The sequence below is a fragment of the Suncus etruscus genome, chromosome 16 (genome assembly GCF_024139225.1).
Source record: "Suncus etruscus isolate mSunEtr1 chromosome 16, mSunEtr1.pri.cur, whole genome shotgun sequence".
Lineage (NCBI taxonomy): Eukaryota > Metazoa > Chordata > Mammalia > Eulipotyphla > Soricidae > Suncus > Suncus etruscus.
In genome coordinates this window covers 57,311,197-57,328,182 of record NC_064863.1, presented here as the reverse complement: position 1 = coordinate 57,328,182, position 16,986 = coordinate 57,311,197, and the positions used below count along the sequence as shown (strand labels likewise).

The window sequence follows — 16,986 nt, the reverse complement described above, 5'->3', positions numbered from 1 at the left end:
GATCCCAGTTTTAACATTATTAAATCTCATAGCAACCACTATCGGCAATAAGTGTCTGCATAAACAAAGCAAGGCAGTCAGAATGAAATGTTGATGCAGAAAGGAATAAAAACGAAATTCATTTCTTGGTCTCAAATCACTACGTAATTGTTTCTCCATAGTTTCTATAAGCAACTCTATTTTGTAGTAAAATGCTTTGCAGTTTTCAAAATATCCAATTCATGATCTCATTTGGCTTCTGACAGTCAGTCAGCCATGTACTTTTGACAGAATGGGTACAGTCTTCTTTACTGAAAGCTAGAAAAACTTTTAAACCTTTAAACTCAGGGTTTAACTGATACGTTCTGTCATGGAAGTTGGAAAGGAAAAGAAGTAGGCTTGGAACTACATTGTTCTGATTCATTCCCTCTGCTCCTAATGGATATTACCACAATTTTTCTTCCAGTCATCATGTATCAGATGAGGAAAAAAATATGCCAATTGTTTTACCAGGTTAATAACTCAAAAAGTTTAAAATAGCAATATCATACTAAATCCTGTTACCCAATTCTTGAATTATTGCATTTTTCTAAAACCATTTTTCACATTGAATTTTTTAAAATAATATCTTTATTTAAACAACATGATTACAAACATGATTTTGGTTGGGTTTCAGTCATAAAAAAGAACACTCCCCTTTACCAGTGCAAAATTCCTATCACCAATGCTCCACATCTCCCCTTTTCCCCCACCCCTGCCTGTATACCAGACAGGCTTTCTACTTCCCTCACTCACTGAAATTGTTATGATAGTTCTCAGGGTAGTTATTTCTCTAACTGCACTCACCACTCTGTGTAGTGAGCTTCATATTGTGAGTGAGCTAGTTCTTCCGGCCTCATCTCTGGAATTATTTCAATAATGTCTTTGATTTTTCTTAAACTCATAGATGAGTGAGACTATTCTGTGCCTATTTCTCTCCCTCTGACTTATTTCAATCAGCATAATATATCCATGTGTAAGAGAATTTCATGACTTCATCTTTCCTAATGGCTATATCACATTCCATTGTGCATATGTACCACAGTTTCTTTAGCCGTTTGCAAAGTCTGGTTATTGTAAATAGCGCTGCAAAAAATATAGGTGTGAGGAAGGGATTTTTGTAATTTGTTTTTGTGTTCCTAGGGTATATGCCTAGGAGTGGTATAGCTGGATCATATGGAAGCTCATTTTTTAATTTTTGAGGAATCTCCATATTGTTTTCCATAAGGGCTGGACTAGACAGCATTCCCACCCCCAGAGAATGAGCGTTCCATTCTCCCCCTATCCCCACTTCTTTGCCAGCACTGATTGCTCTTTTTCTTTGTGATGTGTGCCAGTCTCCGTGGCATGAGATGGTAACTCACTGCTGTTTTGATTTGCATCCTTCTGATGATTAGTGATGTGGAGCATTTTTTATGTGCTTTTTGACCATTTGTATTTCTTCTTTGAGAAATTTTTCATTTCTTCTCCCCATTTTTTTGAAGTGGTTAGATTTTTTTCTTGTAAAGTTTTGTCAGTACCTTCTATATGTTAGATATCAGCCCCTTATCTGATAGGTATTGTGTGAATAGCTTCTCCCATTCTGTGGGTGGCTTTTGTATTCTAGGGATTAGTTCCTTTGACGTTCAGAAGCTTCTTAGATTAATATAGTCTCATCTATTTATCTCTGTTTCCACTTTGAAGAGGGATGTTTCCTCCTTGAAGATGCCTTTAGTTTCAATGTCTTGAAGTGTTTTATCTACGTGTTGTTCTATATACCTTTTAGTTTCTGGTCTGATATCAAGGTCATTAATCCATTTGCATTTAACCTTTGTGTAAGGTTTTAGATGAAGGTCTTAGTTTTTTTTTTTTTTGCAAGTGGCTGACCAACTGTCCCCAAATCACTTGTTGGAAAGGCTTTCCTTGCTCCATTTTGCATTTCTTGCCCCTTTATCAAAGATTAATTTATTTTTATGCCTGGGGAAAATTCTCTGATACTCTAGTCTATTTCACTGATTTGAGGGTCTGTCTTTATTCCATACTATGCTGTTTTAATGACTATAGCTTTGTAATACAATTTACAATTTAAAGTTGGGGAAAGTGATGCCTTCCATATTCCTTTTCCCAAGGATCGCTCTCTAGATATTTGTGGGTGTTTATTATTCCTGATAAATTTCAGAAGTGTTTGATCCACTTTTTTTTTTTTTTTTGGGTTTTGGGCCACACCCGTTTGACACTCAGGGGTTACTCCTGGCTATGTGCTCAGAAATCGCCCCTGGCTTGGGGGGACCATATGGGGCGCCGGGGGATCGAACCACGGTCCGTTCCTTGGCTAGCGCTTGTAAGGCAGACACCTTACCTCTAGCGCCACCTTCCCGGCCCCAGATCCACTTCTTTAAAGAATGTCATGGGTATCTTTAGAAAGATTGCATTCAATCTGTATAATGATTTAAGGAGTATTGACATTTTAATGATGTTAATCCTCCAAATCCATGAGCAGGGTATGTGTCTCCATTTCCTTATGTCATCTTTTATTTCTTGAAGCAGTGCTTTGTAGTTTTCTTTGTATAGGTCCTTCACCTCTTTAGTAAAGTTGACTCCAAGATATTTGAGTTTGTGTGATACTAAGATGAATGTGATCTTTTTAAATGTCCATTTCTCTCTATCATGATTGGTGTATAAGAAGGCCATTGATTTTTCCGTGCTAATTTTGTAGCCTGCCACTTTGTAATTTGAATTTATTGTTTTTTTTTTATAAACTTTTTGGTAGACTTTTCAGGTTTTCTTTTCTTTTCCTTTCTTTCTTTCTTTCTTTCTTTCTTTCTTTCTTTCTTTCTTTCTTTCTTTCTTTCTTTCTTTCTTTCTTTCTTTCTTTCTTTCTTTCTTTCTTTCTTTATTCTTCATTCATTACTTCCTTTCTTCTTTTTCTTTTTTCTTTCTTTCTTTCTTTCTTTCTTTCTTTCTTTTCTTTCTTTCTTTCTTTTCTTTCTTTCTTTCTTTCTTTCTTTCTTTCTTTCTTTCTTTCTTTCTTTCTTTCTTTCTTTCTTTCTTTCTTTCTTTCTTTCTTTCTTTCTTTCTTTTTCTTCTTCTTCTTCTTCTTCTTCTTCTTCTTCTTCTTCTTCTTCTTCTTCTTCTTCTTCCTCCTCCTCCTTCTTCTTCTTCTTCCTTCCTCCTTCTTCTTCCTCCTCCTTCTTTTTTTTTTTTTTTTTTTTTCGCTTTTGGCTTGGCGGACTGTATGGATGCCGGGAGATCGAACCGCAGTCCGTCCTAGATCAGTGTGCACAAGAGAAATGCCCTAATGCTTGCATCACTACACCGACCCCCTTTTGGGTCTAAATATAGTATCATGTCATCTGCAAACAGTGAGAGCTTGACTTCTTCCTTCCCTCTCTGGATGTGCTTGATATCTTTTTCCTTGCCTAATTTCTATGGCAAGAACGTCAAGCACTATGTTGAATAGGAGTGATGAGAGAGGGCAGACTTGTCTTTTTAGACAATTTTTTTTAGATTTTAGAGGAAAGGCTTTTAGTTTATCACCTTTGAGAATAATATTTTCCATTAGCATGTGGTAGATGGCTTTGATTATATTGAGAAAAGTTCCTTCCATTCCCATCTTGATGAGAGTTTTTATCAAGAATGGGTGTTGGACCTTATTGAATGCTTTCCATGTATCTATTGATATGATCATATGGTTTTTCTTTTTCTTTTTGTTGATATCGTTATTATGTTGATTGGTTTACATATATAAATATGCATTCCTGGAATGAAACATACTTAATCTTGTTGCATGACCTTTTTGATGAGGCGTTGGATCCTATTTGCCAAGATTTTGTTGAGGATCTTTGCATCTGTGTTCATCAGGGATATTGGTCTGTAGTTTTCTTTTCTTGCAGCATCTCTCTCTGGTTTTGGTATCAGAGTGATATTAGCTTCATAAAAAACTATTTGGGAGTGTTCCTTATTCTTCAATTTCACTAAAGAGCCTGCACGGGTTGGTAGTAGTTTCTCTAGAAATGTTTGAACAAATTTGTTACTGAATCTATCTGGACATGGATTTTTGTTTTGGGGAAGATTTTTGATTTTAATTTCCTCAGTAGTGATGGGTCTGTTTAGATATGCTACATCATCCCGGTGTAACTGTGGAAGATTAAAAGAGTCCATTCATTTCTTCCAGGTTCTCATGTAAAATGTCATAGAGTTTCTCAAAGCATAGATTACCCTTTGAATCTCTGTAGTATCTGCAGTGATCTCCCCTCTTTCACTTCTAATTCAGTTTATTAAGTTTCTCTCTGTAACTTTGTGAGTTTTGCTAGTAGTTTATCAATCTTGTTTATTTTTTAAAAGAACCAACTTTTGCTTTTATTGATCTTTTGAAATTTTTTTATTCCACTTCATTGACTTTTGCTCTAAGCTTTGTAATTTCCTTCTGCCTACCTATTTTTGGTTTCTTTTGTGACTATTTTCTAATATAATAAGTTGTGTCATTAAGCTTTTTATGTAAGCCCCTTCTTTCTTTCTGATATGTGCATGCAAAGCTATAAATCTTCCTCTTAGTACTGCTTTCGTTGTGTCCCATAATTTCTTATAATTTGCATTTTCATTGTCTTTTATTTCCTGGAATGCTTTGATTTTCTCTTTGATTTCATCTCTGACCCACTGGTTGTTCATCAGTGTGCTGTTTAAATTCTTGTTGTTAAAGTTTTTCTTCTGGTCCCTCTGTAGTTCACTTCTAATTTCAGTGCCTGTGGTTTGAGAAAGTAGTTTGTACAGTTTCTTCCCTCTTGACTTTATGGAGATATGTTTTATGGGCCAACATGTGGTCTTGAAGAAGAATGTATTTCCAGTTTTTTAGTGATGGAGTGTTTTATATATATTTGCTAGGCTATTTTCTTCCATTTCTCTTTTAACAGTATATTCTTGTTGGGGTTTCAACCTGGTTGACCTATCCATGGGTGACAGGGCAGTGTTGAGGTCCCCCACTGTTATTTTGTTGCTATTGATATATTCTTTCAGATTTGTCAACAACTGTTTAAGTATTTTGCTGGTCCCCCATTGGGTACATGTATGTTTAGGAGTGCTATTTCTTCTTGTTTTGCATATCCTTTAATTCTTTTTTGTCCTTTATGGCTTTGTGTGTGTGTGTGTGTGTGTGTGTGTGTGTGTGTGTGTGTATAATCTGATATGAATGTGACTTCTCCAGCTTCTTTAAGGGTGTTGTTTACTTGGATAATTTCCTCCAGTCTTTGATTTTGAGTCTATCTTTGCTCTGGCTATTCAGATGTGTTTGTTTTAGGTAGAAAAATTTTGGATTCAGCTTTTTAATCCAGTTTGCCACTCTGTATCTCTTAACAGGTGCATTTAGTCCAGTGACTTCTAAAGAAATAATTTTCATAGGATTTGGTGTGATCTTTGTGTGGAAATTTCGTGTGTGGTTTGGTCTGTCTCATCTTAAAATAGACCTTTCAGTTTTAGACTGGTTTTGAGGGGCCGGAGAGATAACATGGAGGCAAGGCGTTTGCCTTGCATGCAGTCAGCGGTTAGAATCCCAGCATCCCATGGTCCCCTGAGCCTGCCAGGAGCAATTTCTGAGCATAGAGCCAGGAGTAACCCCTGAGTGCTGCCAGGTGTGACCCCCAAAACAAACAAACAGACTGGTTTTGAGTCTGCAAAGTGTTTGAGCTGTTGTTTATCTGTAAAGCTACGTATAATTCCTTCAAACCTGAAAGTGAGTCTGGCTAGTTCAGTATTCTAGGCGAAGCATTCATTTCGTTGAGTTTTGTCACCATATCCCACCACTGCCATCTGGCCTTGAGGGTTTCTTGTGACAGGTCTGCTGTAAATCATAAGGATGCTCCTTTGAATGTAATTTCTCTTTTTACACTTGTTGCTTTCAATTTTGTATCCCTAACTGTGGGATTAGTCATTCTAACTAGGATGTGTCTTGGTGTGCTCTTCTTTGGGTCTCTTTCAGCTGGTAATATTTGGATATGCAGGATTTAGTTGCATGCAGTCTTTAGTTCTGGGAGTTTCCCTGTAACAGTCCTTGACTGTTGGTTTTTCCTAGGGATTTTCTTCCTGGGTCTCTGGCAGCTTCAATGATTATTCTTATGTTGTTTATGTTGAGTTTATCAAAGATTTCTATTTTTGTGTGTTAACATTCTTTGAGTAATTTTTTTCCTTTGTCCAATCATTCACTTTAAGGTTCTTTTCCAATCTCTTCTGCTGTATGCATCTCAACTTCCAGCTCACTGATTCTGTCCTCAGCTGCTTTTACTCTGTTGGAGATGTTTTCCATTAGATTTCTCATTTCTTCTACAGAATTTTTCAGTCCTGTTATTTCAGTTTGAAGTTTTCTGATTTCTATCTTTGTGTTTTGTTCTGCTCAATCTATGCTTTCTTTCTGTTCTATGAACATTTTCCATATTTCTATTCTAAACTAGCATCTATGTGGTTGGTACTTCTGGGTCATCGTAGCTGCCATCTTCATTCTCTATGCATTCTATAGTCCTGCGTTGTTTCCCCATTTACATGCATGTAGTGTGGCTTTTACTATGTGTTGTGGTGGGGTTCATGGACTAGAAGATTTGCACACTGAGGCTCTGCTGTCATGCTCTTTTGGCTCCATCTTTTGTGGGTGGATTCAGCCTATGTTTGTGATGGGCCCTGGAGAGATAAAGTTTGCTGGGGTCTTCTTTTTGTTTTGTTTTGTTTTTTTTTCTCTAAATATATAAGGTTTGCTTAACAGAGTAACCAAATGTTTAATACTCAAATGCAAAAGTAGACTGACTAAAATTTTATGTAAGTTGATTTTTTTTAAAAAATGAACAAATGGGAGAGGTTGAGAGAATCTCATACAAAAGAGATTTCTGCAGTATTGCTGACCTTTAGAGGCTAATATAAACTCAAAAATATCATTCTTTAGCAGAATATCTTTTTATAGATTTAGAAAACATCTCAAAATGATACAACTATTTTTTAGGCTTTCAAAATTCTACAGCAATTGAAATATGATGAAATATTTAATGACCCTAATAGTGTTTAATTCAATTTCTTGCACTCAATTAGATCAATAAGCCATATATATTTATATTGGTATTTATGTATGTTAATCACTATTACAGAAACTCTACATATAGTGATCTACTTAGTAGAATAATCCTATGATATAGATTCTGATTTTTCATCTTTATGACAATAATGAGGAAATTTAATCAAATAGTCAAATTAATAGCTTACAGTTATGCTACCAAAGACAGGATTGACTTCATTAACCTGAGTCTAAACTAAACAAAAACTGTTCTCTACCATTTAGATTTGAGTGTTTCAATTTGTAAAAGAAATAGTTTTACCCTAAATATAGATGCAATATGCTTTGTGATAAAAATTATTTTGTTTAAATTTTCAGGACATCTGTGGTCAGGGTCAGGAAGAGAACATGTTTGGAGCCCTGGGTTATCGGTCTCATCACTTTCCTATCCTTGATCATACTCGCAGTGTGCATTGGGCTCATTGTTCATTACGTGAGATACAGTAAGTATAGGTTGTATTGGCATTATTTGATTTACCACAACTATTTCCTTGTTGGAGACTGTTTGGCATAACTATAAGCCCTTTATTCTAAAATCAAAATGGAGTCTCTGAAAGCCTGAGCAGAAGTGCCTACGTGACAATTAGCAGGCTGCCAGCCTGAGCAGCTAGCAAGATGTGGCCTTTGCCCTTGGACCTAAAGAAAAGGGGAGTCATTGCATTCCTCAGAGCTAGGGGAGTCGACCACAGGCACCAAGATGTTCCCATAAAGATAGAGGCTGGTGGGCCTGGGCAGAGATTAGATCTTATACTTTGTTGCTCTAACAACTTGGGCCTCATGATTGATGAATGCCAACCTCATGATGTACAGCCTTGTTAATTTTGAAAAAACATGATGTGCCTGTGGAAAGTTACAATTATTCCAAGAATGCCTTGCCCCTTTCTCTTTGTTTGGCCTGACTATAAAAGGCTGTCCCCCTCCCCAAATAAACGGACTCTTGATCGGAGCTTTTCGCCTTGAGTCTCCTTGTCTTCCCAAACCCCTCTTTTCTTTCAGACTGGAATCCACTTCGTGAATCGTGAATAACTGTTGTGGTCTCCAAGCCTCTCCGGCGGGTCGGGATTGAGGTCCCTGGGGGGCCGCATTTTCTCATATATGTTCATGTTTTGATTTACTTCAGACTTATTATTTATTGCTGCAATTTATTTGCTTAGCAGATTCAAATATCTCAAAGAACAAACTAGGAACAATTGAATTCAAGTAGCAAGTCTAAGAGGGGTATACTGTGTTAGAATGCTAGTTTTCATGTATATTAACAAGTAGTCACTAACATTTTAGAGGAAGATCCCAGGAATTCAATGTCTTAAGGTATTTGAGATAATGGTGTCATTACTTTGAACTTAAAATAGTTCCAATGTAAAATTCTAACAAGCCGGGAAAAGAAAGTCTTAAACAAAGAGGAATTAAAGAGATATAAGCAGTATATTTTACTAAGTAGAGAGTTGGAAAAAATATCTCATAGTAATATAATGTTGAACAATAATTTGCTTCTGTTAAATCTCATATTTTGATGAACTGCAAGTGATCAAAACGAATGTTATACTGAAGAGATTAATTATGAAGAGGTTTGTTCAGTGGCAATTATATTTCTAATTGCTATATTTTAGGTCTCTAGAGGATATCTAGAATTATTCGTTCAGACTAAAACAACCCTTCTGAAGTTTTTTCTATTCTTCTTTAGAATTTAATAAGTTATCTAAAGTATGATATATCGATTTATTATCTCCCGGAATGTCTAGATAATTGTTTGGTCATTCAGACCATATAAGATTATTTTTGATTCTAATTTAATTGAGAATTTGCAGGTTTCTTTTCTGTAAAGAAAGTCAGTTATATACATATTGGTTATTTTCTTTTATTTTCTGACCACCTAAAAAATCAATTTCCAAAGAAAAGTGGGTCTTTTCTGGACAGTTGAAAAATATTATTTTTAAAAATTGTTGGAAGTGTAGAATTTACCAACATGCAGGTCTTAAATGTTGCCTATTTGAATTTTAAGACATTATTTAAATTTCTTTTAATAAAATAATAAAATGTTATAATTCTATATTTTAGCTATAAATATATTAATATAATTATATTTTATCTTAGATGCTTAGAGGATTCTATTCACTAAGTGGGATATTGTTTCAAATTAACACCTAGCTGGTGACTATTAAATATTGAATACAAAAATAAGTGAATCACATATATGATATTTTCTCAGGTAATAAATTTGCTTATCTGAATTTTCAGGGAATTCATTGTAATATTAGGGGTCTTATTAACTCAAAAAATGTTCTTTACTTCTCTACCTCTTCCCAAGTTAATCATTAAAAATTTTGTAAGTATTATTCACATGCATAAAATAAAAACCTGTCAAGATATCCCAGTAATATGTTCATGGATCCTTTTGTTTAGAAGATCAGCTGAGTAATAGGGAACATACAACTTCTACTGCCCACACATCACACCTGAACAAATTAGTGATTAACATTTGACTATAACATGTGATGAACCCTTTGTTTGTTGATATAAACAATAGCAAGAACAAGAATAAGTTGATATAGGACATGAACATTTTGGAACAGGCACACATGAGTAGACCAAAAATAATTCAGGTGCTAGAGACAAGGCACTCTGTACATGGCTCATCCTAGGAGACAAGGTACTTATGCTGTATATCGTCCACCAGTTGGAAACCTGGCACCATATATGATCACTCAAGAACTGTCACATGTTCACTCTGAACAAGAAATAGCCCCCCAAAATCCTTGGGTATAGCCCCAAATCAAAACAAACTTGAATGAGGTCAAATTACAGTGAACAAATAACTATATTTTAAAAGTATGTTTAGACAGAAAATTATAATATGAATCTTCCTTTCTCTATCTTTGGTATGTATTTATGGAGAGTAATATTTAAAAATGTATTTAATTATAGTAATTTAGAAAGTCATTTATAGTTGAGTTTCAGGGATAAATTTTCAACATCAGTCTCAATCTCCAGTGTCACCATTTTCCCACTAGTGTTCCTAATTTCCCTCCTAATCCCTTGTGTCCTTGACAGGCAATTCTTTTTAAGTTTTGCCACTGTAGTTTAGTTCTTATACTTTCAATGTTATTGGTTTTCTACAGTTTTAAATATATATCCACTTATATGTATATCCACTTGTATGCATAAATATATAATCCTTTTTATAATAAAAATGATAGCACAAATCTGTTTAGAAAACAAAATCAGAATTAATATTTATTTAGTAGGTTTGAGGGTTCTGTATTATCTTCATGCATAAGAAAGAAGATGAAGGGCCCGGAGAGATAGCACAGCGGTGTTTGCCTTGCAAGCAGCCCATCCAGGACCAAAGGTGGTTGGTTCAAATCCCGGTGTCCCATATGGTCCCCCGTGCCTGCCAGGAGCTATTTCTGAGCAGACAGCCAGGAGTTACCCCTGAGCACCGCCGGGTGTGGCCCAAAAACCAAAAAAAAAAAAAAAAAAAGAAAGAAGATGAAAATACAAATGTATTACTTCTTCAGGAGATTCAAAATGTGTGCTGTTTAAGACAGAATGAAAATAGCAGCTAAGGATGCAGAAATGTCAATGTCTGCGTTTGATGAGAGAAACTAAATGGAGAGACAAGGAATTGGGTGAAGCTAAATAATGTCCCTGGATGATTGTGGAGATGTAGCTTTAACTTGTTAAAGTCCTTTGTCATGAACCCTTAGATATCTGATCCCTACTTTTATTTTCTTTGATAGCCAAAATATATTTCATTAGTACTAGCACTCTCATAGACACTTGTATTTAACTGAATTGGGCCATTCTACATTTAAAACATAAAAATCAATTCTCTTTTGGGACACTTTTGCATTCTTCTTTGTCTTTATGTTCAGATGGCGTGACTTGCTGCCACTATGGTTTATTCAGGAACAAATAATACATGAGTAATTAGCTCGCGGTTCACAGGTTTAATTATACAATGTTTGTATAATGTCTCACACACCAAGTATATTTTATGACATTTGCATTCTAAATCTTATGATGCTGAATGTTGTTGACATTTATTCTGAGGCAGCCAAAAAGCCCAGGGCAGATTGATGGAGATGATGACTCGGTTTAAAGATATTTTTTCCTATTTCTGTCTTGATAGCAACTTTCAAATAGGGGAGTGATGATCCTTCACACACCACTGATTAAAAGCATGATGAATTTTTTTCTCTTTAATTATAGATCAAAGGAAGACATACAATTACTATAGCACACTGTCATTCACAAGTGAAAAATTATATGATGACTTTGGAAGAGAAGCTTCTAAAAGTTTCACAGAGATGAGCCAGAAAATTGAATCAATGGTAAGCATTTCTTCACCATTTCTAGGACTTTTAATCTCAGCATTTTTTCATAATTGTTAGCACTTTGTCTTCTACGACATCTATTCAAGTGATTTGCAAGGACAAAAATGGGAGGAAGTTCTACCTGAAAAACATAAAACAGAACTGACAAAACAAGATTTAGGCAGATAAAACTTGCAGGTATGAGTCAAGTTATCCAATCATTTCTTTATTATTTTTTATTTATCCCTTCTTGGTTCTTTATCAGCAGAGTAAAAGAAATTTGGAAAATATGAGAAAAACTCAAAACAGGGGCCCAGAGAGATGGCACAGCGGTGTTTGCCTTGCAAGCAGCCCATCCAGGACCAAAGGTGGTTGGTTCAAATCCCGGTGTCCCATATGGTCCCCCGTGCCTTCCAGGAGCTATTTCTGAGCAGACAGCCAGGAGTAACCCCTGAGCAATGCCGGTGTGGCCCAAAAACCAAAAAAAAAAAAAAAAAAAAAAAAAAAAAAAGAAAAAGAAAAAAAAAAAAAGAAAAACTCAAAACACTGTTAATTCTTAAACCTCTGAAAGAAGTTGCTTTCAGCAAAGCATTTAAAACATTTAATACATTTAAAACAATGGTATACCTTTGACTAATATTTTATTTATTTGTTTGTTTATTTTTGTTTGTTTTTTGGTCACACCCTGTGACACTCAGGTTACTCCTGACTAGGCACTCAGAAATTGCTCCTGGCTCAGGGGACCATATGGGACACCAGGGATCTGAGGTCCATCCTGGGTCAGCTGAGTGCAAGGCAAATGCCCTACCACTGTGCTATCGCTCCAGTCCTTGACTAGTATTTTAAATTATCTAATCTTAGACCAATTTTTTCTATAAAATATTATGCAATAAAAATTTATGGATAATCATCTCATTCCTTAAGCACTCACATTTTTCTTTTCTTTCTTTTCATTTCTGTCTTTCTTTCCTTCCTTCCTTCCTTTTTCTTCCTTCCTTCTTTCCTTTTTCTTTCTTCCTTCCTTCTTCCTCTTTCTTTGTTTCTTTGTTTCTTTGTTTCTTTCTTTCTTCTTTCTTTCTTTCTTTCTTTCTTTCTTTCTTTCTTTCTTTCTTTCTTTCTTTCTTTCTTTCTTTCTTTCTTTCTTTCTTTCTTTCTTTCTTTCTTTCTTTCTTTCTTTCTTTCTTTTCTTTCTTTCTTTCTTTTCTTTCTTTCTTTCTTTCTTTCTTTTTTCTTTCTTTCTTTCTTTTCTTTCTTTCTTTTTCTTCCTTCCTTCCTTCCTTCCCTCCCTCTTCCTTCCTTCCTTCCTTCCTTCCTTCCTTCCTTCCTTCCTTCCTTCCTTCCTTCCTTGCTTCCTTCCTTCCTTTCTTTCTTTCTTTCTTTCTTTCTTTCTTTCTTTCTTTCTTTCTTTCTTTCTTTCTTTCTTTCTTTCTTTCTTTCTTTCTTTCTTTCTTTCTTTCTTTCTTTCTTTCTTTCTTTCTTTCTTTCTTTCTTTCTTTCTTTCTTTCTTTCTTTCTTTCTTTCCTTTTCCTTTTTTTTTTTGTGTGTGTGTCACACCTGGTGATGCTCAGGGGTTACTCTTGGCTATGCTCTCAGGAATCATTCCTGGCTTGGGAGACCATATGGAACACTAAGGGATAGAACCCAGGTCCATCCTGGGTCAGCCGCTTGCAAGGCAAATGCCTTACCGCTGCGCTATGGCGCCAGCCCCGCACTTATATTTTTCTAAGAGATAAATCACATATTTTAAAAATTAGAAAAATTAGCATTATAAACAGAAAGAATGTGAATAATAACCAGATTACTTAGGACCTAATTTCTACTTTTTCCACTATCCAGGGAAAGTAAAACTAAAACATCTGGTTACAGTATCTACCAGCTAGTAATGTGCCACCTGACATGTAACTTTAACATTATGCACACAATTAATTATGTGAAAGTTAAAGTACTGGACTAAATAATTTTTAGATTATGTCCCTGTTCCAATATCCAGTGTAAGTCAGAATGACGACCTGAAGATTTTGATACCATGCTGAATAGGTTGTTAAATCTGATTTTATTAACTTTTAGACAGGGTTTTATTTGTACCTACAAATAAAAATCATGAAATATGTTAATTATTTCTTTCTTAGGATAACCATATATGTATAATATAGGGGAAGGAAAGATACAACAGCTGGAAAGGTGCTTGCCTTGCATGCAACCCACTTGAGTTCTATCATGAGTACCACCTATGCCCCTGAAGAACAAGCCAAGAGTAAGCCCTAAACACCTATGGGTATACCCCCAAAAAACCCAAAAAAACAGAAATTAGGGTCAATGGGTGAGGTGTTTGTTGTGCATGTGACTGAACCAGGTTTGACCCCTGACACTGTATATATTCCTCGAATCCCACCAAAAGTGACCCCTGAGTGCAGTCAGGAGTAAACCCTGAGCACAGCTGGGCATGCCCCCTTCAAACAAAACAAAAAGATAAGGAAAATTAAATTTAAAAAACTCACAAAGGTGTAAATATTTTTATTGCTCTCTGAATATATTTTATTGTTCCAGAATACTTTAAAAATCTTTTAAATGATACCTTAAAACTCTACAAAATTACAAATGACTTTGGAACTATTTAATAAAGAAAAAAACATTAAATATATGGGGTGCATACCTTTATTAGAGGATTTATTCATGCTATGCTGAGCTGCCTCTTAGCTGAAGTATCCATGCTTAGGCACAAAGACCCAGAAATTAACAAAATATAAGAACAATGAGGTTTATCATTTATAGTAATCAATTATCAAGTGTTGTATTTGTATTTGGTAATTATACACATATTAAAAAGAAGAGACACTTGATGAGTTCAACTTTGACATTTAAATTTAAAAGTTTAAGTTAATTATATTATTCTACCTTACTAAAGAAAATATAAAGGACCTTTTAGACTAAGTATTACAATTCATATGGGGCTTTCTGGTTTTTTTGTTTGTTTGTTTGTTTGTTTGTTTGGTGGAGATGCCGGGGATTAAACTCCGGACCTCACACAGCTTTCTGAAGAACTATGACATTGCAAAATTAGGCCTAGATTATGTAGGATATAAGGAAAATAGGTGAATATTTGACCAGGTTTGGAACCCATGTGATATTAATATACATTCATGTCAATGACTCAACTGTCATTTAACATAATATAATTCCCTTTGTCTTAAAAAGCCTTTATCTCTTAATATGAACATATACTCTTAATTTTTGGAAAATATACACTTACTTCCTTTTAGTCTCTTTTATGGCCCTGATACTATGATTCTCTAGTTCTATAATTCTTAAAGCAGGGTTCAGTGAAAAAGCATTGAATATATTACATAAAAAAATCTTCAAGTTCAGTGCATGTGAATGTTGGGAAATATTTTGTTTTGCTTTTAAAAATTTGTTACACATTTTTAAGTGTGAATAATTCAAAGAATTTTAAAACATTGATTTTGCTTATGTATTTTGAATATTTCTTGAACAGGTGAAAACGGCATTTTATAATTCTCCACTGAGGAAAGAATTTGTCAAGTCTCACATTATTAGGTTCAGGTATGTGGATATAAGATGTTGATTTTTGAATAAACTTAAAGCCACAACTAGTAACTTGTTTAGTAGCAAATAAATTTTAAGTGTTAATGGTATAATAAAATTAATTTAATTTAATATATATTTATATGGTACATATTATGTGTAAGTCATGGGTTACAAAAGATAGCACTTGCAACTTTATTGTGGGGGCTGTGTAATGTAAATGTTTTGGAAAACAATTAGCACCAATATGGAGCTATAGCATATCTCTTGGTTTTATAGCAAATATTATAAAATGTATCACTCAGACATTGAATAAAAAGGCCAGAGGTTTGGGGAGATGATGCAGATGCTAGACGAGGTTCAGTGCATGCACAGTTCCTAAACACCATTGGGAAATAATTCAAAACACTGCTGCATGTGACCTTCTGAAACAAAACAAAACAAAACAAAATGTCTAGATATGGGGCTCAATGACTGATATGTGCCTCACAAGACTAAGACTGTAGGTTGGATTTCCAGTATGCGAAGAGTGTTCTATGAAAATATGGAGTGTATGAGGTTTGTCTTCAACTCCTAGCTCTGTTCTCTGTAAGAGTTTTAAAATTTTGCCTCATTAAGTCATTATATAACCCAAATAATGTTGGAGATGAATTAGAGCATTTACTCCCACTGAATGAAGACAGGGGCACTTATGGGTGATACTCTGCTAGTGAGGTCTGATGTTTACTCAGATCTGGAATTGCTGTATCACTGGGCTCTGCAGTACTAGGTATCATCAGAGTCAACCTGGGGGGTGCTCTGGGAATAAAAGGGCTAAACCTGAGGAACTTGGGGAGCCATGTGGAATTATGAACTTCTGCAATATGCTTTAAACTTGTTGTTTTGTCTCCCTGGCTTCCTGACCCAAATCTGATAATTATTAAAAGCTAGGAATTCAGAACCATTATAAATAGAATTTAAGCAAATACCATGTAAAGATTTAAAATTATATAGATACATACTATGGATAGTCTCATACACATTATTTGTATTTTTCAAAAATAGATTAGGAGCTTTATTAAAGATTATTTAAATGACAACACCAGAAATTATATCTAAATTTCTCACTTTCCTGACATCTCTGAGATATTACTTTTGACTACTAGCCCTAAAGCATCAGCCTAGAAAGCTCTGGATCTTAGAGCCAAACCTCAGTGCTATCTGTGTATGCTCCTGAAACCCAGGTGATACTGATGGCTCTGTCACTGGATATCTCTGACAAGTGTGATGTTGCATGTTTAATTCAGATAACTTAAAGCTAAATCCCTGGTACCTCTGTACTTGATGAGAAAATAACCCAGAGTCTCTGAGAAATATTCTTTCTTGGATCTGAATCACTTCACAATTCTTAAATTGTCAAGATGTCAAGGAAACTTTGAATCCATCTTATATGGATTCATATGTCACTGAATGTACAGTTTTTATTTTAAGTCATCTGTCTTCATAATATATAGAACTTCATACTTGCTCATGCACATCTGCACATGAAACTTCAACAAAAACGTCTTGATGATAAGAGCCTCTAGAAGGACTCTGCCCACTTTCGGAGTATTAGACTTTTACACCAGTTTACTACTTTTCTCTTCTTCAAACCAAACCACGCAAATTTAACTAGCTAGGCCTGCCTCCCAGTTAGAGGGGGAAATTAGGGAGGCACCTAGACCAATCAGATGCAAGACTACTAAGTAGTATGATAGGTACATAGGGGACCACACAATCTAGCAGCCCTGTGGGTAAGGGAAAAGGATACGGGAGATAGGACAAAAACGGAGGTGTAGGGAGGAAAATTTGGTGATGGGAACCCCCCCAGATGTTATGTAAATATTTAACTAAAATATCATTGTCAACAACATGTAAACCACTATGATCAAAATAAAAATTATATTAAAAAAGAATGTAATAAAAAGATGAATATTTTGTAAAAAAAAAATCTTGAATGCAAGGAAAGCCCATTTGCAATAATGGAATATCATCCCTAATACAGGCCTTCATTATGTGTGAATCACT

The 16,986-nt window shown here is 35.0% G+C and overlaps 1 protein-coding gene across 1 annotated transcript in view; it reads left to right on the top strand.

Annotated features, from left to right (window-relative positions):
- LOC126032162 (transmembrane protease serine 11E-like) overlaps positions 1-16,986 on the top strand; it is a 105,007-nt gene that overhangs the window by 73,887 nt on the left and 14,134 nt on the right. The window contains exons 4-6 of the mRNA XM_049789855.1: positions 7,401-7,527; positions 11,294-11,415; positions 14,891-14,958. Coding sequence (XP_049645812.1) covers positions 7,401-7,527; positions 11,294-11,415; positions 14,891-14,958 — 317 coding nt within the window. The remainder of the gene's footprint in view (positions 1-7,400; positions 7,528-11,293; positions 11,416-14,890; positions 14,959-16,986) is intronic.